General features: G+C 44.4%; 1 protein-coding gene across 1 annotated transcript in view; it reads right to left on the reverse strand.

The window, feature by feature from the left end:
• Positions 1 to 22419, reverse strand: part of ebf2 (EBF transcription factor 2) — an 80560-nt gene that overhangs the window by 49970 nt on the left and 8171 nt on the right. Inside the window, exons 4-7 of the mRNA XM_055161590.1 lie at positions 19954 to 20008; positions 13116 to 13171; positions 12950 to 13023; positions 9850 to 9918 (exon numbers count right to left, since the gene is read on the reverse strand). Coding sequence (XP_055017565.1) covers positions 9850 to 9918; positions 12950 to 13023; positions 13116 to 13171; positions 19954 to 20008 — 254 coding nt within the window. The remainder of the gene's footprint in view (positions 1 to 9849; positions 9919 to 12949; positions 13024 to 13115; positions 13172 to 19953; positions 20009 to 22419) is intronic.

Genomic DNA, 22419 nt, shown 5'->3' on the forward strand with positions numbered 1-22419 from the left:
TGACAATGTTCTATTTATAAGAAAGAATTTTTATATTTCAATTTTTTTTTTTTCCAAACTTAAAAAATGTAACAAGAAGCAAAACTCTTTCAAAACCCTTAATATAATTATGTGAACTATGTTTTAGTGTAATGAGTCAAATCCTGTACAAAAGTTACTGTATATTTGTAATTGGGCATGCACTGATCCTGCTTTTCACGTTTCCATACCAAAATTGATCGCTGCCGATAACCGATAACAGTGTAGGGACTGAAATTTGATTTTTTTTCTAAAAATTGTTAACAAATTTGATCCAATTGTGATGCAACGTATTTTTCCTGCAACAACTACAGAAGAGCTTTGTCTGGAGACGTCCTGGGACAGTCAGTCAGTAAAATAGTTTTATTACATCCAATTAAAGGCTCCAGGATATCGACTGAACCGATATCATGGAACTGATACACAATATTCAATACCAGTGTGGTATCGGTGCATCCTTGTTTGTAATGTATGCTCTTACTGAGTTTGTACAGTGCAGCTTTATCGCAGAATCAGAGCGTTCCTATTGGTTTATCACAGAGTAAAAGTGCTCCTATTGGTTTATCACAGAGTAAAAGTGCTCCTATTGGTTTATCACAGAGTAGAAGTGCTCCTATTGGTTTATCACAGAGTAAAAGTGCTCCTATTGGTTTATCACAGAGTAAAAGTGCTCCTATTGGTTTATCACAGAGTAAAAGTGCTCCTATTGGTTTATCACAGAGTAAAAGTGCTCCTATTGGTTTATCGCAGAATCAGAGCGCTCTGATTGGTTTACCACAGAGTAAGAGTGCTCTGATTGGTTTATCTCAAATGAAGTGGAGCTAATAGCGCGCTCCCTCTGGACGGGATTAGCAGAGGCGTTAGACTGATATGACCTGTGTGATTAGACTGCGCAGGTCAAACAGGCACAAATCAATGCCTCCTCTGACTCTTCTGGCTTCTCTTCTGGCTCCTCTCAGAAGAGCTCAGACCGAGTTTAGGTGAAGAACCAAGATTCAAAAGAGAAACGGACTTTGGAAAAATTATTAAAACTACAAAGAATTCTGAAGACAAAACACTGTGACGTGTGAAGGACCGGAGCTTTGTGGAGAGGAGAGGAGAGCTCTGAGGAAATGTTCTATCAGACGGCTTTTTTATAAACTGACTGATTCCACATTTTGCTGACGTAGAGAAAAAACATGATGACATTTTTAAAAGTGATGCTAATCTTAAACATTTTTTTCAAAGTGAAGTTAAGTTTTTGTACCAGATATGTTTGTCTAAATTGATTTTACTTTAAATGCATCCAAAACTAAACCAGAACTAAGTAGGCATTAAACAGGACTAAAGCAGAACTAAACTGAGATGAAACCAGGACCAACGTGGGACTAAACAAAAAACTAAAACAGGACTAAGGCTACGTTCACACTGCAGACTGAAGTGACCCAAATCCAATTTTTTGGCCTCTATGTTCGTGTATCTGATCTTTTAATGACAGTCTGAACCACACAGATCCGATTTTTTCAAATGTGACCCAGGACACTTGGATATGTGCTCCTGAAACTGATACATATCTGATCTTTTGACATGTGACTTCAGTCTGAAAGGCCAAAGTGCATTCATCCACCTACACGTTATCAACAAGACACAAATGTACACAAACGTTCTTCTCGTCATATGAAAATTGTTAATAAACTCCATGTCACTGAAGCGACGCACATCACTCCCCCACCACTCTCGTCTACGTCTCTACATCCACACGTTCTTTTCAATGGACTGTATCACAAAACACCACGGCCAAAAACCTCGTCCTTCTCCTTCTTAATCTCCTCCTTAAAACAAGTAAGTTGTTCATGTTCTGGCTCCGGTACGAGAGGAACTTTAAAATCTCCAGGTGCTCGATGCTGCGTCCATGTTTGGACAACTTCTGTAAACACAGAGACGCTCGCTGAGGTTGACGTCGACGTGTCTCCAGTGTCACATGTGGGACACTTTTGGGCCATTTAATGTTCACACAGGAGTCACACACAAGTCACATTTAATTGGAAATGTGAACGACCTCGCAAAAACGCAAAAACATCGGATTTCACACAAAAAATCTGAATTGAGCATTAAGCCCTGCAGTCTGAACGAAACCTAAATAACCATTAAACCAAAGCCAAACCAGCACCAGCAGGCCGCAACTCTGGGTCAAAGACTGAAAAAGGACTAAACCAGACCTCAACTCTGGGTCTAACAAGAACTAAACCAGGTCTCATCTCTGGGTTTAAGTCCAGTCCAGGTCTAAACTGGGCCAAAACAATAACTCTGGTCTCTCGTCTCTTTGTGAAAAGCGTTTTGAAGAGCGCTCCTCAGAGACGCTCTGTCAGGAGGCAGCCAGCCTGAACGGAGCAGAGCCTGAGGAGGCCCTGTGACGTCCAGTACAGTACATGAAGCCCCAGCCCCCTCACAGACAGCGGGAGGGAGGGGGTAGGGGGTAGGGGACATCACAGTATTTATCACTGCGTTTAATGGGACCCAGACAGTGGAGAGTGGACAAATCCCCCGGACGTGCGAGCCCTGAGCGCACTACATTACTGCGCCATAACTGTCTGTCAGCACGGCGGTTAGTACATGCCAGGGGCCACATGTGCACGGGGCCCCACAGGAGGGAGCGCCGATAGCAGGTGTGAAGCTAACGGGAGGCTAACCAACGCTAAGAGGATCAAATATATGAGGAAAAGTCAAACTGTGACATGGGTAAATTTGTGAAGTGAAATGTCCACATGAATGATAAATGATCCAGAAAACTGTACTCAAGTAGAAAAGTATTCTGGGAAAGGTACTACACAAAACTTAAAGAGTAATTGTCTGGAAGTAACGTTTGATATTTAGTTTAAAGTTTATGTAAGTGAAAGGACAGAAAATATAATCAACTTTTCTTAGGACAGACACAAAAAAGAGACAAACTCAATCAAATCTGAAGGAGTTACAAGAAACAACAGTTCAAATCATTTCAGATTGTCACTTAAAGCTTTTGCCACTTTAGACTTACTCACAATGGGAAGAGGAAGCACAACTTTTACTCAAGTAATAGTACTGTTACTTCAATAAAACACTCCTCAATTAGGAGTAAAAGTAAAATGCTGGTGGAGGCTTTTTGCATGGCATCGCTCACTGAAACCTGCGTTCTTGGTGTGAGAGAAGTCGCCTCTCCACAGATCTGACCAGTAAAAGAGGAAGCAGATCCTCCTCTAGAAAAGTGACATAGTGAACCTCTGAGTGACATGAATTTTGAAATGATTATTCTCAGGGCCAGTTTTTATTCGTTTTGGCCTTTCGCGTTTCGGGTGAAAACAGTGTTTTATGAGAAGAGTTTCAGAGTGGAGAAATCTGAGAACGACGAGGTTGCATTGTCATGTGGACGAGCAAACCGCAGCTTTTGGAAAATGATGACATCATAACCCCATCACCTCAAGGGTCTGACGCAGCGAAGGCGGCAGCCCTCGAACTGGCCTCTGCGGACTGCAAGAGCGTTGCCAAAATGGGACATGTGTAGCCTACGGAGCAGTAATACTAACAACACGCAGAATACACACACAGATCAATAACAAAGATTACACACGGGTGATTAAACTGTTGGATTTTGAGACCAAGTTATTCTAATAATTCTCATCCAAATCTTATGGCTAAAAAAAAAAAAAACAGCGATATTTCTGGGATACATCTAAAATCTGCTAAATTACTTTAAAGTTTAAAAAAAACTGTAATAAGATATGCATTAAATATTATTATCATTGTTTACAGCGCCACATACAGGTGTGGAATGTGTATTACATCGTTTTCACTCTGTGCTCCGTTGTCTTTTGGATGTGAATATTTCTTGATCCGACATGTGTGATTGTGGACGTAGCCTCAATCTAATCTAACATAAAAGTGAACAAAGACACAGCAACAAGTGGAGTGTTAAAATTGACTCTCACACAATTTGAACAATTTTCTCCGGGTTTATTTGAGTCCAATCTTTTCTCGAGTTAATTTAACACTTCTGGTATAAGTAACACTGGACCAAAGTTCCTATTTAACCCTGAAATCAAGAGTTATATTAATGTTTTGAGAGTAAACGAATAATACTTTGTAGGGTTATCCTGATTTAGTCACATCTTTTTTTATTTTCTGCTATTTATTTCAGTTAATTTAAGATGAAATTATGTACAAAACTGGTTCAAACTGATCTTTTCTCACGGGAGTTTGAAGTGGTGGGTGGAAGGAGCCAAATTAATACTAAGGGAAGTTGAATTAACACTAGGAAGAGTTGAATGAACTTCAACCATATTAACTCAAATAACAAATAACCCCAACTCCAACCCCCATTTAACTTTCACATAGTTAAAATACAATTTATTTGTGTTAAAAAATAACTCTGAAATATTTTACCCTTAAATTTTCACTCTCCAGTTGTTGCTGTGGATGTCATACTTTGGCAGTGCATAGATTTTTTTCATGCATAGGTCATTTAATACTTTTTAAAGCTGGATGCCCTTCCCGTTGCAGCCTCCCACTTTTACTGTTAGTGGGAAGAAGTGTACTGCTCAGGGGCACAAAGACAGAATGAGCGTGGGTGAGATTTGAACTGACAACCCTCCAGTGTGAGTGCGAGTGCTAAACCTACTCCTTCAGCGCTTTTGCACAGTTAAAACTCGCAAAACATCGCCGCTTGTGTTTTGTTCGGATTTATGTGAAGCCAGAAGCGTCCACACAGAACTCCCTGCTCCAGGTCTCACATCTGATTTTTCACGGAAATTATGAGAAAACATCAAACCTGAGAGAAAAAAAACCACAGCGTAAAAGATGAGTCCAAAAGTGGAAGGCTTGGACATGATAAACGGCCCCAACGTGCTGGCCCTCACACAGAACCATTACAGCAGCAGCACAGTCTGTCAGCACAACGCTTAGCACATGTGAGCCCCGGAACGACGACAGGAGCAGGCAGGGGCGGGCAGGGGCAGGCAGGGGCGGGCAGGGGCAGGCAGGGGCGGGCAGGGGTGGCGAGAAGGAGACAGGAGCAGAGAGACAGAGACAGGAGCAGAGAGAAGAAGACAGGAGTAGGTAGGACAAAGCAGAAACAAGTAGGAGCAGGTAGGAGCAGACAGGAGCAGAGGGCAGGAGCAGACAGGAGCAAAGGGCAGGAGCAGACAGGAGCAAAAGGCAGGAGCAGACAGGAGCAAAAGGCAGGAGCAGACAGGAGCAAAAGGCAGGAGCAGACAGAGCAAAGGGCAGGAGCAGACAGGAACAGACAGGAGCAGACAGGAGCAAAGGGCAGGAGCAGACAGGAGCGGACAGGAGCAGAGGGCAGGAGCAGACAGGAACAGACAGGAGCAGACAGGAGCAAAGGGCAGGAGCAGACAGGAGCAGAAGGCAGGAGCAGACAGGAGCAGACAGGAGCAAAGGGCAGGTGTAACTCACACAGAGCAGAGCCAACGCGTTACACGGCACTTATGAGGAAAGTTGCCCCATGAAGAGCAGAGTCTGAGTTGTGCTGAAGATACAGATTTATTTCTTTACAAAGTTCATTTTCGTAGCAAAAATCACGTCTAAACTAAAACCAACCTGCAGGGACGCGATGCAAAGACCAGAACAAGACTCAGATTCAACATCCTATAAAATATTGTATTTCTACGACAGCGGTCTCCAGCCTGTAGCTCAGGAGCTACCAGATGCCTAACTTTGTGCACTAATAAATTAATAATGGTTTATATTTTTATAGGCATCAAACTGTGACTGGCTCTTCTGGTTCCTCTTCTGGCTCCTCTCCTCCTCCACACAGAGCTCAGACCGGGTTTAGGTGAAGAACCGGGATTCAAAAGAGAAACGCAGCTGTTCGGACGGACGGACTTTGGAAAACTGATCTGAAAAACTACAAAGGATTCTGAACAAGACAAAACACCGCGACGTGTGAAGGACCAGAGCTTTGTGGAGAGGAGAGGAGCGCTCTGAGGAAACGTTCTATCAGACGGCTTTTTCATAAACTGACTGATTCCACATTTTGTTGACGTATGGAAAAAAAATACCATTGTCCATGTATCCCTTTGATGCCGAACTTTGTGCACTAATAAATGGATAATGGTTTATATTTTTATAGTCATCAAGCTCTTATATTTACTCAGTTTCTTGTGAATGCTAAAACAAGTAACTCTGTGGCATTTTTGTTTTGTAAAAGTAGCTGGTAACACTTTATAATAACTACACCTTATTTAGCCTTAATAAAGCATGAACAAAGACTTAATTAATAATGATTCACGCTTAGTAAATGCTTAATTACTACCTTAATTAGCACTTGCACTTAATTTGCCTGTGCTGTAAATAGTTACTCATAATTATTTCATACTTAATTACTCATGAACTAACCATTTGAGCATTTATTAATCATTAGTAAACTATGAGAGAATGATTTACTAAAAATGTAATACAATGATCATTCAGGCAACTGTTATCTGTTAGTTAAGTCTTTCTGAGAGCTTTTCTAAAGTGAAGACTAATTATGATTTATTAAACATTTACTAAGCGTGAATCATTATTAGTTAAGTCTTTGGTTGTTATTAATTAAGTCTTTATTCATGCTTTATTAAGGCTAAATAAGGTGTAGTTATTATAAAGTGTTACCGAGTAGCTCAATGAAGGAAAAAGATCGGAGACTCGTTTTCAACAACATGATAATCAGGACCGAACTGCGCAGGTCAAACCCCGGACCAAACTGACACCAACCAGAACTTAAACAGAACAAGCCATAGGTCCAACTAGATCCAAGCCGTAACTAGACTCAGCAGTTCTTCCAGTTGAAAAGCTCTTCGCCCATGTGTCCCAGCGCATCATAAGAGACGTCATTATGACTTTGAGCTGTGTGTGTGCGTGCTGATTGGTCGATACGTGTGTGTATGTGTGTGTGTGTATAGCCTCTTACGTCACAAATCAGGAAGATGTTCGGAAAGTTGCAATGAAACTTCTGGTGTAGTTCAACCGACTGTGATCAAACCAGATGTTCACTTTGTCTTCTTATATACTTTAACTTCTTGGGTTCTTTTTAAAGACAAAACAGTAAAGTGTGTTTACCTTGTTGACATGTTTCTGCTGCTGCTGCATGACGTGTCGTATATCAGCGTCGCCCGGTGTCTCTGGAGGAGGGTGTCCCAGGTGTGTGAAAGGAGGAAAGCGCCGTCATCACGGTTAACGCTGTCCGTGCCTCGTTTCCTGATTTCACTGTCCTCCTTGATCCAGCATTTGAATTTGTTGTTTTCTGATCCGATGACCCGAGCCCCGTCCCAATCCAGAATGTGGTTGTTCCTTTTACAGTGTCTGACATGGAGGATTTTAGGTTTTCCTGTTCTGCTTTATCTTTTTGTGTTCTGGTGAGTCTCCCTGATGTTTCCTTTTCGCATTCCTTTAGGTGTTCCTTTTTTTGAATGTGGAATGTCCAGTCTCTTTCCCCTATGTGTGATTTATTGCATGATTTGCAATTTTCATTTTTGGGACACCCTCCTCCAGAGAACACCAGGCGACGGGAGGCGTGGTCAGTCTGAGCGACCTGCCAGGTCCATCAGGTCTGACCACGCCCACAGGAAGTAACAACAGCTGATATACGACACGTCACCACCAACACCGGGCACAGTTCTGAAGATGCAGCAGCAGCCGAAACATGTCAACAAGGTAAATACACTTTACTGCATTGTCTTTAAAAAGAACCCAAGAAGTTAAAGCGATCAAACCCACTGAAGTAAATGTGATCAGTGGTAAAATGAAGACTGCAGACGTGTGTGCTGTTTGGAATCATCTGGAATTTGGCCACATCTCTTCTAATTACATGTACCCAGTGTAGAAATGATGAAAACTGAGATACGGTGGGAATTGTTGATCCACTGAACTTCAATGACATGGAGATGAAGAAAATTGGGATATTTTCTAATTTTTTTCTAGATTTTGGAAGAGTAATGGTGCATTCGTTTATCCCTCCGGCTCAACACGCCCTTTTTCCTTGGACAGCGGAACTCAGAAGGACTCGGAGGAGACCGAGCAAGGTTTCCGAGATAGAATCTAAGATGCTCAGTGTTTCCTGTTTAGTATGAAGTGTTTTCATTGTGTTTGGAGCTTTGGTGTTTGAAATGACAGTTTCAGTCACTTGTATTACTGCAGGACCTTACTGCCAGTGTTGGGAAGGTGACTTTTAAAATGTATTCCCCTACAGATTACAGATTACATACCCCAAAATGTAGTTTGTAACATGTGGCGGCACGGTGGCTGAGTGGCTAGCACTCATGCCTCACAGCAAGAAGGTTCTGGGTTCGATCCCCGGGTCGCCCGGGCCTTTCTGTGTGGAGTTTGTATGTCTCTCCCTTGTGTTTGGATGGGTGCTCCAGTTTCCCCCATCAACCCAAAACATGCTGCATAGGTCTCCATAAACAGTTGATAGTCAAGGTCAGTTAAATGCAATCAATTCAGTCATTGTGTCCTTAGGCAAGACACTTCGCCCAATTTGCCTAGTATGAAAGTGGTGTGAGTGATGGTGGTGGTCGGAGGGACCGATGGCGCCGAGTGGCATGGCAGCTGTGCTTCTGTCAGTCTGCCCCAGGGCAGCTGTGGCTACAATAGTAGTTTACCATCACCAGGTGTAGAGTGAATGAATGTTGAATGAATAATGCTGAATAAAGTGTCTTTGGGGACAGAAATGTCTGTGAAAGCGCTATATAAATAAAGATTTACTTAATCCATTAAGTTACTTGAGGTGAGTAACGTAATCTGAATATTTTGGATTACTTGATTTGCTGTAGAGAAGCAAAGATGAGGAAATCGTAACATAAGATGTGTTATCTGATAAAAGAAAATAAAAAGTCCAGACTTTACTTGACCAAAATAAAAATATTATTGACAGAAGAAGTTTAGTCTTGTTAAATCCTGTTTGAGACATAGTTTAGACCTGGTTTAGACCTGGTTTAGACCTGGTTTGGACCTGGGTTTAGACCTGGTTTAGACCTGGTTTTAGACTTTAGATTATAGTCCAACAAGTGAAAACTGTAAAATACCTCTGTGTAATCCATTTATTTCAACCAAGTAACTGTAATCTGATTACAACTCACTTAAACAGAAACTGTAACTGAATACAGTTACTCATAATTTGTACCCTGATTACATAACTCTGGTACATGTAATCTGTTACTCCCCAACACTGCTTACTGCACCTGGATTACTGCAGTATCTTTCTGCGTCCATATCACTGCCTGTAGGTGTCATCCGTGTTTTTCCTGTCAGCTAACATGCTAAAATGATGGACTATCACGTGACACCAACACTTTCACTTCACTTATATACTGAATTATACTATTTATACTGAATTATACTATTTATACTGAATTATACTGAATTATACTATTTATACTGAATTATACTATTTATACTGAATTATACTATTTATACTGAATTATACTATTTATACTGAATTCTTCCTGGAGGTTGTGTGGTTGAAGCACAGACTTTTGGGGCCTCGTACTCAGCTGAAGCTCTGTTTCCATGTTTTTCTCTAAGCCGGACACACAAAACATAATAAAATGGTTGAAGCGTGGTTGTGACGTCATATCTGAGATCCGAGTGGAAGACGGATAAATAAATGAACGCACATTATTACTGCGAACAGAGTCCAGAGGAAGTTGTCATCACATGTTTCCAGATGTCTTCCTGGATTGTGACGTAAGCATGAATAGTGTCTGTTGGTGGAACAGGTGCGTGCGTGTGTGTGTATGTGGTTATTGGTGGTACAGGTGTGTGTGTTTATTGGTGGTACAGGTGCGTGCTGATTGGCCGGCTGCGCTCGTGGGCGGGGCTCACCTGTCGATGATGACCGGGTCGGAGGGCGTCTCGTTGCGGTTGCCACAGCTCTTCTTCTCACAACAGCGGCTGAGAACAAACGCACACAAAGAGAGAGAAAAGTCAACAGGAGGGGCAGCCACCACATGCTCCGGGCCCCGCACCCGGTCCCCACAAAGGAGGCCCCCGCGAGGAGAGGGGCCGCACAAAAGAGGAGCGCAAGAAGAAAAGGTACAACAACACTCGGACAAACAGAGAGAGCCCATTGAGGGAGTAAAGCCGCCCGGCAATCTGTCACATTGATTTCCAAATCAAACTGGCCCCTCCCCACACACACACACACACACACACACACACCTACACACTCGCGCACACACACACACACTCACGTACAACCCCATCCGTCAGCAGTCCTGTCCCCTCGGCTGCATAACAAAAGTGCCCCCTTCCCAGGCCATCTGCCGCTCCTGCCCCAACGCCGGGCCTGTACGGAGCCCCCCCCCCGCCCTGCCCCCGGCCCCCCCTGCCCCCGCCCCACGGCCCACTCCCCAGCTGTGCCCTCTGCCTGGCTCTGTGTTATTAGCCAGCTGTGAGTCCCGCTCGGGCATCTGCTGCGCCCACGCACAATGGCGAGGGAGACGGCCCCCGGAGTCTACCCCAGGATAACCCCCAGAGCCCGGGTCACTGCTGTCACTCAGGACCTCTGCACCGTCACCGCTCCGTCACCTCTCCGTCAGCCCTCTCCGTCATCCCTCCAACATCCTTCCAACATCCCTCCAACATCCCTCCATCAACCCTCCATCATCCTTCCATCAGCCCTCCATCAGCCCTCAAAAATCACTCCATCACCCCTCCATCACGCCTCCGTCACCCCTCCCATCACCCCTCCCATCACCCCTCCATCACCCTCCAACATCCCTCCATCAGCCCTCCATCACCCCTCCAACATCCCTCCATCAGCCCTCCATCACCTCTCCATCATCCTTCCATCAGCCCTCCATCATCCCTCCATCATCCTTCCATCAGCCCTCCATCAGCCCTCAAAAATCACTCCATCACCCCTCCATCACGCCTCCGTCACCCCTCCAACATCCCTCCATCAGCCCTCCAACATCCCTCCATCAGCCCTCCATCACCTCTCCATCATCCCTCCATCGGCCCTGCATCATCCTTCCATCACCCCTCCATCATCCCTCCATCATCCTTCAATCACCCCTCCATCACCCCTCCATCATCCCTCCATCATCCTTCAATCACCCCTCCATCACCCCTCTATCACCCCTCCATCACTCCTCCAACATCCCTCCATCATCCCTCCATCAGTCCTCCATCATTCTTCCATCATCCCTCCATCACACCTCTATCACCCCTCCATCATCCCTCCATCATCCCTTCCATCATCACCCTCCATCATCCCTCCATCACCCCTCCATCACCCCTCTCATCACCCCTTCAACATCCCACCAACATCCCTCCATCATCCTTCCATCATCCTTTCATCACCCCTCCAACACCCCTCCATCAGCCCTCCATCACCCCTCAAAAATCACTCCATCACCCCTCCGTTAGTCCTCTATCACCCCTCCAACATTCATCCATCATCCCTCCATCATCCCTCCATCAGTCCTCCATCAGCCCTCCAACATCTCTCCATCATCCCTCCATCACTGAATGTTGGTTTGTAGGTATGTTTAACGTCCCTTTAATAAAAACTGTCCTTTGCATTTGACCCGTCTCACAAAGTCACCGGAGCAACTGTCAGGAGCCGCCCCTGCCCCAGATCATGAACAAGCACCACCGTTTGGAGAAACCTGTTGCACGTTCTACCAAACTCACCCAAAGAAGAGAACTTTGCAGGAGAAATAAATGTGACGAGATCGGCGCAAACATTCAGCTGTTGGTCCCATTTACAAACGCATGGATTTTATTCTCCAGACCCTCACCCCAGGACCCAACCACTGTTTGCACGGGTCAGAGCTGAGGTCAAACCCCCAACCGTCCTATAATAAAGGACCATGCGACCACCTGAGCCTGGCCCCCGAAGAGCTGAACCACCAGGACAGATCTGTGATAAAAGCAGCTCTCAGGGTCTCTGTGTGCATCCACATATTACATCATTTTCTATTTTCTAACAGAGTTCTACCAAGATCGTTTTAGTAAAGTTGTCCTAAAACCCCAACCTTAAGGTGTCTGTTCCTAAACCTTAAAGAGCCTATGGCAAGCTTGGACCACTCATTTTACTAAAACACAGTTCAGATTACAGTTTGGCAACATTTTTAGGTTTAAATTTGTAGTTTTTTGTTAGAAATCATGACATCTCTCCAGGTTTTATCCCCCCAAAATTACATATAAATGACAAAATCTTCAAAATCATCCAACACACTTTAACCTGAATATAAGGTGACCAGATTTTCAAAATAAAAAACTAGGACATCCCCGTTTTTTTGGTGGTTGTTAATAATAATATTGTAATAAAACATGAGTCAGTATAGTCACATTTTCTTTGTGTTTTGGTTGTTTTTAAGCAGCTTTTCTGTATTTTACCTAAACAAATGACCTTTACTGCTGACAGGGATCAAATTGGTCCAAAATAGAGACACCTGGGACATTTCTTGTATAAAACTGGGACAAATCAGTGGTTTTGTATAAATCTACTGGGACACGGGACACAGGCTCAAAACTGGGACTGTCCGGGGGAAATAAATACGTCTGGTCACCCTAAGCATGCGAGCTGTTGTTATCTTAAGTTCAATGTGACGGCTAAACTTCGCTCTGAAAGTATAAACTCATAAACTCGTCGTGGTGAGTAATGAGGATGCGCTGAATGCAGAAGGTGAGTGAGGAAGAACTTTGGACCACTGTAAACTGTTTCAAATGAACATGTTCTGTTTTCTACGCTTTAAAGATGGGACAGATCACGTGCAGAGCTTTTTAAAGTCTATTCAGAAGTTCTTCGGTCCACACGAGCACACAGACTGTAGCTGTTTAAACACTTTCATGCAGAAAACCCAAGACAATGAGCTGAACATCTGAACACATTTCTGAAGGATTGTAAAAGTGCACTCGTGTTATTTGGAGGAGGAGAACGAGCTCCGTGTTCCTCGTGTCATGTTCCACTGACCTGCACATGACCTCGTGAGTGAGCAGCACACGGCACATCTCCGGGTTCTTGTTCTGTCCCTCGTACGAGATGGGCTGAAGGGAGAAGAAGAGGAGAGAAGAGCATGAGACCAGGGGAATAGAGGAGGAGGAAGAAGAAGAGGAGGAAGAAGAGGAGCAGCACACACCTGTTTGGTGACTGAGTCGATGAGGCGTGCGTACAGGTCCTGCTCTGTCCTCACACCTGAGAATCACACAACAGTCAGTCTATGGTCACCTTTACATGATGTTTTTTAATTCCAAATTCATTGTTCTGGATTAAATCATTTGGAATTAAAATATTTATTTATTTATACATGAAAATAATCATTCTGAATTGAGGTTTACATGGAAAACTCATTAAATCGTCTTTATTTAATTCCGCTGTACGTCTGGGGGTGGGGAAGGTTCTGATTGGACAGAGACACCAACGTATTTACATCGACCGGAAGAAAACACACACTTCAACTGCTCCCGGCTTTTCTGTCATCTCGGTTTGTCGTTACGCCACGGACACAAACACGATCTAAACTTTTTCCGCAGTGGCTCCTATGATAATTGCGAAGCAGCAGCTGGAGAATTCTCTCATCACACTTTACATCTGTCAGCTGAGGAGGAGAAGGGAAGAGTGTCGGAGAAGGAGGAAGAAGACAAAGTGAGACAAAGCTCCACCTCAGCCCACTCCCACATCCCGCTCACAAATCCAAAGAGACGTGGATGAAAGTCCGAAGCCAGGACTGGTGGAGCCGGATCGTCGGGATCGCGTCAGAAAGGTGACAGAGCTGGTGGTGACTGAACGATTGGAATTATTTTTAACAAGAATAAACATTTACATCATCGAGAATCCAGCTTCAAAATTGGAATAAACCACCAACTTAATTCAGGTGGTGCTTAAATGGACCTTTTAAAGCAGAATTAAGTTTTTATTCAGAATTCTGAGACTGAATAACAGAGGAACCTCAGAGCCCAGTGTGTGAGCAGAGGAACAAACAGCTCTGATCATTTACAAACCTGCACTCAAATCTCACTTCGTTATTTGGGTTGAAGTTCTGAAGACACGTGGCTTTGGATTCTTTCACAGAAGAGGGTCTTCCAGTTAGTGCAGTCACCATACTCACATTTAGATCTCCATTTTGATACCAAAGAATAGACTTGTTTCTCAGAACTGATTCCGATACCACAATGATACTAAAAGCACTCATTCTTTAGACAATAGAATCATTTTCCACATTAAATGGTAGAACTTTCTTTTCTATTCCCATGTGTCTTATATGAGTGTAATCCTCCATGGTCCATGTGTGTACTAGTCTATGTGCTCTTTTACTTGTTCTGTACAACTCACGATCGTTCTAAAGACATTCAGGAAAGGTTCTGCTCTGTCCTGTTAAAGGTTGTATGGAGGATTTTTTTTTGTTTCAAAATGTCAATGAAAGTTTAAAATACCATTACAGAGATGCAGCAGCCTTGTAATTGTGATGACCAAAAAATAATAATTATGAAAATCTATCAACTGTGGACGTAGTGAGGCCAGATAAACATCAGCCAATAAAGGCTCCCTTATTTTCTATTGGCTGTTAGGTTGTCAATCAAACTCAGGAGGTTTCTAGTGTAACTGACTCACTAGCGCACGGGGATTATGTGGTTTATGCTTAGAGGATTTTTTAAACTGTCGCTTCCTCGCAGTTTGCACAAAGTTTGTTGCGATGGCGGACGAGAATCCACGACCAGTTTGCCGCAAAAGAATGTCAGTTTTTGAGGTCGCTGAAAGAAGACGAGAAGGGGAAAAGGAGCGAAGACAAACTGAGGTGATTCTTGGAGATTTGTTCCAGCGATTGCACGACTGAAGCAGACGAAGGGACTAAAAACTGACGCGTCGGTCACTAAATTATTTCTAGACAGGTCACTTCTGAACATGCAGTGGATGTAAACAAACGTGATTTCTAGAGTAAAGAGGCGGGAGGAGATGTTTCTACTGAGGAGCTGTGGAGGAGGAAGGTGGTGTCACACATGCACAACATTTGAAAAAGGACTGTCGCTGTATTTCTCTTCCCTTAGAAAATCCTCTATACAACCTTTAATGGGACTTTTTTCATATCGGTATTTGCAAAAAAAGAGTATCTAGTTTCGATACAAGTTTGACAGTCCCACTGGTAATTGATTCCGTAAGAGTGGGGTTAAATGAGAAGAACATCTGTGAGCCATCCTTCATCTTCTCTCTGTGAGTGTGGAATAGTCCCAGACTGGAGTGTGGAATGTGGCGTTGGGGACCGGGACTTTTTGGATCATGATGTTTGTGATGTTTGCTCCCAGACGGTTCTCACGCGCTGCCCTCTGATCAGGACTGCCCCCACCCACACCGTGTGCTCCTCCGCCCTGTGCCACAGAGGCTCAGGCTGGCACCCTCGCCTCACAGCGACAAGGTTCTGGGTTCCACTCCCAAGTTTGCGTGTTCTCCCTGAGTCTGGGTGGGTGTCGTGCACAGTAGATCTGAGGTAATCCTGGCCAAGACGAGCACAAGATCTGGAGATGTGTCCCACTGCCCCGACACGTTTAACCCAGACACACTGAAGGACGGGTCAAATGCAGCTTTCACCCACACAGCAAAAAGTGAAATGTTCAAATTGACTCTTACAGAATCAACGTGAACATTTTCTCAGGGTTTATTTGAGTCCCATCTGTTCTAGAGTGAATTTAACATTTTTTGGAAATGTTCCTTAAGTCACACTGGACCAAAGTTCCTGTTTAACCCCAAAATCAAGAGTTATATGAATGTTTTGAGCGTAAACAGACAACACTTTGTAGAGTTATCCTGATTTAGCTAAACAACATAAAGAGGTGTTTTATTTTTACACTTTATTTGAGTTAATTTAAGATGAAATTATGTATAAATGCCAAATTAACACTAGTGGAAGTTGAATTAACTTCAACCAGATCAACTCTGACAAATAAGCCCAACTCCACCCCCCATTTAACATTCAAATAGTTAAAATTACACGTTTTTCTGTTAAAAACAACTTGGATTTTTGCTGTGCAGAGAAAATGAATGGGTCAAGTCCCTGATGCATGTTACTCCTGTCCTGTCCCTGTCGGCAGGTGCATAGGCAGGGGCTGGCAGGAGCAGATGTGCTCTCGTGTGAGTGTGATGGTTTAATGACGTGTGACCCTCTGCACACTCACACGTGACCCTCTGCACACTCACACGTGACCCTCTGCACACTCACACCTGACCCTCTGCACACTCACACGTGACCCTCTGCACACTCACACCTGACCCTCTGCACACTCACACGTGACCCTCTGCACACTCACGCCTGACCCTCTGCACACTCACGCCTGACCCTCTGCACACTCACGCCTGACCCTCTGCACACTCACGCCTGACCCTCTGCACACTCACACCTGACCCTCTGCACACTCACACCTGACCCTCTGCACACTCACACGTGACCCTCTGCACACTCACACCTGACCCTCTGCACACTCACACCTGACCCTCTGCACACTCACACGTGACCCTCTGCACACTCACACGTGACCCTCTGCACACTCACACCTGACCCTCTGCACACTCACACGTGACCCTCTGCACACTCACAACAGAGCAGGGAGGGCTCTGGCAGAGTGGTTAGCCTTGGTTCTTTTGAGTGGGCGGGGTTTATTCTGAGCAGCTTTTTTCTGCTTCCTTTTGTGGTGACAGTGGACCGGCAGTTTTGTTTTAAACCAGATGCCCTTCCCGTCATAACAGCACACTACTGTGACTGAAGTCGTCATGCAGTGAGTCTCTGTGGACTGAACCTACTTTCTGCTCCAGTACTTTCATCAGAGTATGTGTGTATGTATGTATGTACACACTGCAGAATACTGCATTATGGGACAATTTACCACACTGCCAATGCCGCGCTACAAGACGTAATAATGTAGATTGTGGTGGTCACACAGGCAGGTCAGTGTGTAGGATAAATGTTGATGATTCTGAAGGGAAAAGTTTTGTTTTGTTTTTTGAAGGTGTAGGAAATAGAATAGAGTTTACTCCAAAGAACCACTGCACTCAACTCATGAGCACTGTTCTTATTTTTATAAATTATTATTATTGTTTGTTTGTTTTTTCTGTGCTGTCCAAGTTGCTGCAGTCGTGTTCTTGGCATCTTCATGTGTAAAGGGTCGGACATTCAGAAGTGAATTCACTTGAGCCTAAATTCTTTTGGTCATAGTTTTATGTGAAATGTTTATAACATAGTCTATTAAAGTACATGATGAAGTACATGACTGAAGAAAACAAACTACTACTACTACTACTACTACTGCTACTACTGCTACCACTACTACTACTACTAAGAATAATAATACTAATACTACTACTATACTACTACTACTACTACTACTACTGCTACTGCTACTACTGCTACCACTACTACTACTACTACTACTACTACTAATACTAATACTAATACTACTACTACTAATACTACTACTACTAATACTAATACTAATACTACTACTAATACTACTAATACTACTACTACCACTACTACTACTACTACTACTACCACTACTAATACTACTACTACTAATAATACTAATACTAATACTAATACTAATACTACTCCTACTACTCCTACTATTACTACTACTAATACTACTACTAATAATAATATTCCTACTACTACTACTACTCCTACTACTACTATTACTACTACTGCTACTACTAATACTACTAATACTAATACTACTACCACTAATACTACTAATACTGCTACTACTCCTACATTAAAAGGGCACTATGTAACTTTTCAGGTTCGAGTTCCGCCACCTGCCTGTCTCCATGGTGATGTTATTGTTTTCCTCTGGAATGTTCCACAGTGTGGCATTCACCTTACTGTGCTCAGAATGCACTGATAAACATGGTGTGAGCAGGCTCGCCTCTCCACAGATCAGAAGTGTATCTCGGTGGCGTCGCCTGCTTCTCTCCACACAGACGTTTGATGCCACATTGTCCCAGTCGGTCCTTGGACGATCCAGAGGAAATGTTCCGTACTGCTCTTTAGAGTGTGTGTGGGGGGGGGGACACGGGCCTCGAGCTGCTCTTCCTCTCTTCAAAGAGGACAGGGACGAGCTTTGATAGGGCTCCGAGGAAGGGGTGAGCACAGGGGGGTGTCTTTTATGTGCCTCCCATGGGTGCAGAGCCACGGCAGCACAGCGGGAGTACCAGGGGAGTACCACAAGAGAGAGAGAGACGGAGAGAGAGGGAGAGAAAGAGATAAGGGAGAGATAAGGGAGAGGGGGAGGGAGCGGGGATCAGAGAGAGAGACAGAGAGAGAGGAGAGAGAAGGACAGCAAGAGGAAAGAGAAGAGAGAGGGAGAGAGGAGAGAAAAGGAGAGCGAGAGGAAAGAGAAGAGAGAGGGAGAGAGGAGAGAAAAGGAGAGCGAGAGGAAAGAGAAGAGAGAGGGAGAGAGGAGAGAAAAGGAGAGCGAGAGGAAAGAGAAGAGAGAGGGAGAGAGGGGAGAGAGGGAGCAGGGATCAGAGAGAGAGGAGAGAGGGAGGAGAAAGAGAGAGAAGAGAAGGAGGAGAGAGAGAGGAGGGAAAGAGAGAGGGGAGAGGGAGGAGAGAAAAAGGGGAGGGGGACAGTGCAGGGAATAAGAGAGTGAGGAGAAAGGGGAGAGAGAGAGGAGAGAGGGAGCAGGGATCAGAGAGAGAGCAGAGAGGGAGGAGAGAGAAGAGAAGGGAAGAGAAGAGAAGAGAAGAGAAGGAGGAGAGAAGAGAGAGGGGGGAGAGGGAGGAGAGAAAAGGGAGAGGGGGATGGTGCGGGGATCAGAGAGAGAGGAGAAAGGGGAGAGAAGGGAGAGAGAGGAAGGGAAAGAGTTCAGAGAGAGGGAGAGAGAGGGGGAAAGAAAGAGAGAGAGAGAGAAGGAGAGCGAGAGGAAAGAGAAGAGAGAGGGAGCAGGGATCAGAGAGAGAGCAGAGAGGGAGGAGAGAGAGAAAAAAAGAGTGGAGAGAGGTGAGAGGGAGAAAGAGGGAGAGGAAGGGAAAGAGTTCAGAGAGAGGGAGAGAAAAAGAGAGAGAGAAAGGTGAAGAGAGAAAGGGGGAGAGAGAGAGCGTGAGAAGGAGAGAGAGAGAGAGAGAGAGAGAGAGAAAGGTGGAGGGGGGGGGTGTTGTGGAAGCGTCTGGGGAGGGGGAGGCAGGGCCGTCGGGGGCTCTAGGTTCACTCGGAGCATATGGTCATTTAAATGGAGAGGCCTTTTTCTTATCGGGGCTTTGATGATCAGTGAAGGCAAAGAAACATCTCCATGGAGACAAGAAGCAGGTAGAAAAGTTCCACAGTGCAGCTTTAGATGATTTTAGCCGCCCATTGGACCATGTGTTTGCTCAGGTCGTAGATGCTCTTCTGACTCGGTTAGGACCGTGGATGTCGTCGTTAAATCAAACTTTGAGTAAGAGTACTGACTGTTACTTACTACAAATATTACTCAAGTAGGAGTAAAAGTATGCTGCTGGAAGAGTACTCTGAAAAGTAGAAGTATTTGGTTTCCCTTGACAACAGTGTTCCACAGTGTAGGCAGAGAAGGTCACACTCACCAGGGCTGTGTGTGTTCATGTGTGTGTGTGTGTTCATGTGTGTGCGTTCATGTGTGTGTTCATCTGTGTGTGCTTTCATCTGTGTGTGTTCATGTGTGTGTTTACTTGTTTGTTTGTGTGTGTGTGTGTGTGTGTGTGTGTGCAGGTCACACTCACCGTTGCTGTAGAGGAGTTGGAGTTTGTAGTGTGTTCATGTGTGTGCAGTGTGTTGTGTTTGTGTGTGTGTTTGTAGTGTGTGCAGGTCACATTTGGCATTGCTGTAGAGGAGCTTGAGGTTGTAGTGTGTTTGTGTGTTCATATGTCAGTGTGTGCATGTGTGTGTAGTGTGTTTGTGTGTTCGTGTGTGTGCATGTTCATGTGCGTGTAGTGTGTGTGTGTGTGTGTGTGTTTGTGTGTGTACAGGTCACACTCACCGTTGCTGTAGAGGAGTTGGAGTTTGTAGTGTGTTCCATTGTTGGTCTTTTCTCCCTGAAACACAAACAGGAGGTCAGATCAGAGCAGAACACAGCAGATACTGAAGGGCCCCGTGTGGGCCCCGTGTGGGCCCCGTGTGGGCCCCGTGTGTTGTGAGGTCCTTATGTGCATCTGACACTACTACACATTGTATCAGGTTTGTGAAATTGTAATGTATTGTTTTGTGGGCGGAGGCTCGCACAAGAGCCGTGGCCTCATACAGTGAACCTTGAGGAGGGTCTGAATAGGGCCCAAGAGAGATCACTAAATTACACAAACACTCCTGGAAGACTCTAGATCCTCTTCAGGTTCATGTTTCTGTTAAGGAACAATATTTTAACGGGAGAAAGTCAAAGTTGGTTTTCATACGACCAGTTCAGTTCCTCATGAAACTTTAACTACATTTCAGACTCATTTGTTCATCACTTTAACTTTTTTAACTTTACAGCTCACAACGTGCTCGTAATGACACAGAAACTGTTGGGTTTTGTGACCTAAATGAGATCTATAGAAAAAGGTACAATATCAAAAATAACTCTGGCTTTAGCCGAGTGGAGCCGCAGCACCAGTGGACCTTGACAGCCCACCCTCTCCTTCCTCCTGGACCCCCTACCCCCCCTGTGAACGCCGGGCCTGCTCCTGTCTGCTCCTGTCTGCTCCTGCCTGCTCCTGTCTGCTCCTGTCTGCTCCTCCATACCTCCGTGGTCTTTCTAAGTGGTCTCTGAGGAATGCTCTCTGGTCCAGTAAGCCACGGTCCGAGCAGCAGACAGGAGCAGGTTCGAGAGGAGATAGGAGCCAGGAGGCGAGGAGAGGGGGAATAGGAGGAAGGAAGCGAGGAAAGAGTTTGAGAACTTTGGAGTGGAGACGCTTGTTACTGTGTTTTTCATGAGATAAGACGCAGAACAAGTAGTCTGTAATCGCGCTCGCCTTTATGTCAACTCCCGGTGTAGTTTTGTTCCTAAAACACAAATTCTACCAAAAGCATTTGACGTTGTGTTTTGTTTCATTTGAAAATGCACAGTTCAACATCGTGATGACATCGGGGGGTAATCCAGAAAAGGCTTTTGCATGAGTTCAGCCCTGGAATTGCCAAATGATTCTAGCAAAGATGTACAGTATGTAGTCTAGGGTGTCCAGATGTCTTGATTTCCCCGGGACAGTCCCAGTTTTAAAGGTTGTACAGAGGATTTTTTTAAGGGAAGTGAAATACAGCAACAGTCCTTTTTCAAATGTTGTGCATGTGTGACGCCACCATCCTCCTCCACAGCTCCTCAGTAGAAACATCTCGTCCCGCCTCTTTACTCTAGAAATCATGTTTGTTTACATCCAGTGCACGTTCAGAATTACTGTTGAAGTGACCCGTCTAGAAATAATTTTGCAACTGACGCATCAGTTTTTAGACCCTTCGTCTGCTTCATTCGCGCCATCGCTGGAAGGAATCTCCAAGAATCACCTCCGTTTGTCTTCGCTCCTTTTCCCCTTCTCTTCTTCTTTCAGCGACCTCAAAAACCGACTTCCTTTTGTGGCGAACTGGTCGTGGATTCTCGTCCACGGCGCAACAAACTTTGTGCGAAATGCGAGGAAGCTACAGTTTGAAAAAGCCTCTAAGAACCGCTGCATAAACCACATAATCCCTGCACACCGATGAGTCAGTTACACTAGAAACGTAGGGAGTTTGATTGACAACCTAACAGCCAATAGAAAATGAGGGAGCCTTGTTTTCTATTGGCTGATGTTTATCTGGCCTCACTATGTCCACAGTTGATAGATTTTCATTCTTTTTTTTTTTTTTTTGGTCATCATAATTACAAGGCTGCTGCGTCTTTGTAATGGTATTTTAAACTTTCACTGACAATTTGAAACTTAAAAAAAATCCTCCATACAAAAAGCTGCTTAAAAATGACCAAAACTCGAAGAAAATGTGAAGATACTGACTCACACTTTGTCATGAATGGGACGAGTTCAGAATAGTTTTAATTAACTGCACTTGTTTTGCTGTTTTATTATTACTAACTATCAAAAAAAATGGGGATGTCCCAGTTTTGATTTTTATTTTTTTATTGTGAAAATCTGGTCACCGTAATGCACTTCCTCTATTACCACATGACATCACAAGGTGGACCAGAATGTTTTTCTTTTGACAGAAGAACAGGGTTTGCGTGTTAAACATGTGTGAATGAAACAAAACACAACTCCAGGTCTGTTTGTGATGAGGAAACGACATTAAAACATAGATCAGAACATTTAGAAGCAGCTATTGTCGTTAGCTTCATTTGAATTGACTTACATCTCATTCACGCACATAGAGAATGACTTTAACGCTGGAAAACACAAACTACCAAGCTGTCCACGTACTGGTACTTCAAGTTTCACCACTGGTATTATACAAAACTGGATAGGCCAACTGAATCTGCGTTCACACTGCA

The sequence above is a fragment of the Boleophthalmus pectinirostris genome, unplaced genomic scaffold (assembly GCF_026225935.1).
Source record: "Boleophthalmus pectinirostris isolate CB_2022bp ecotype Guang Dong unplaced genomic scaffold, ASM2622593v1 HiC_scaffold_4, whole genome shotgun sequence".
Lineage (NCBI taxonomy): Eukaryota > Metazoa > Chordata > Actinopteri > Gobiiformes > Gobiidae > Boleophthalmus > Boleophthalmus pectinirostris.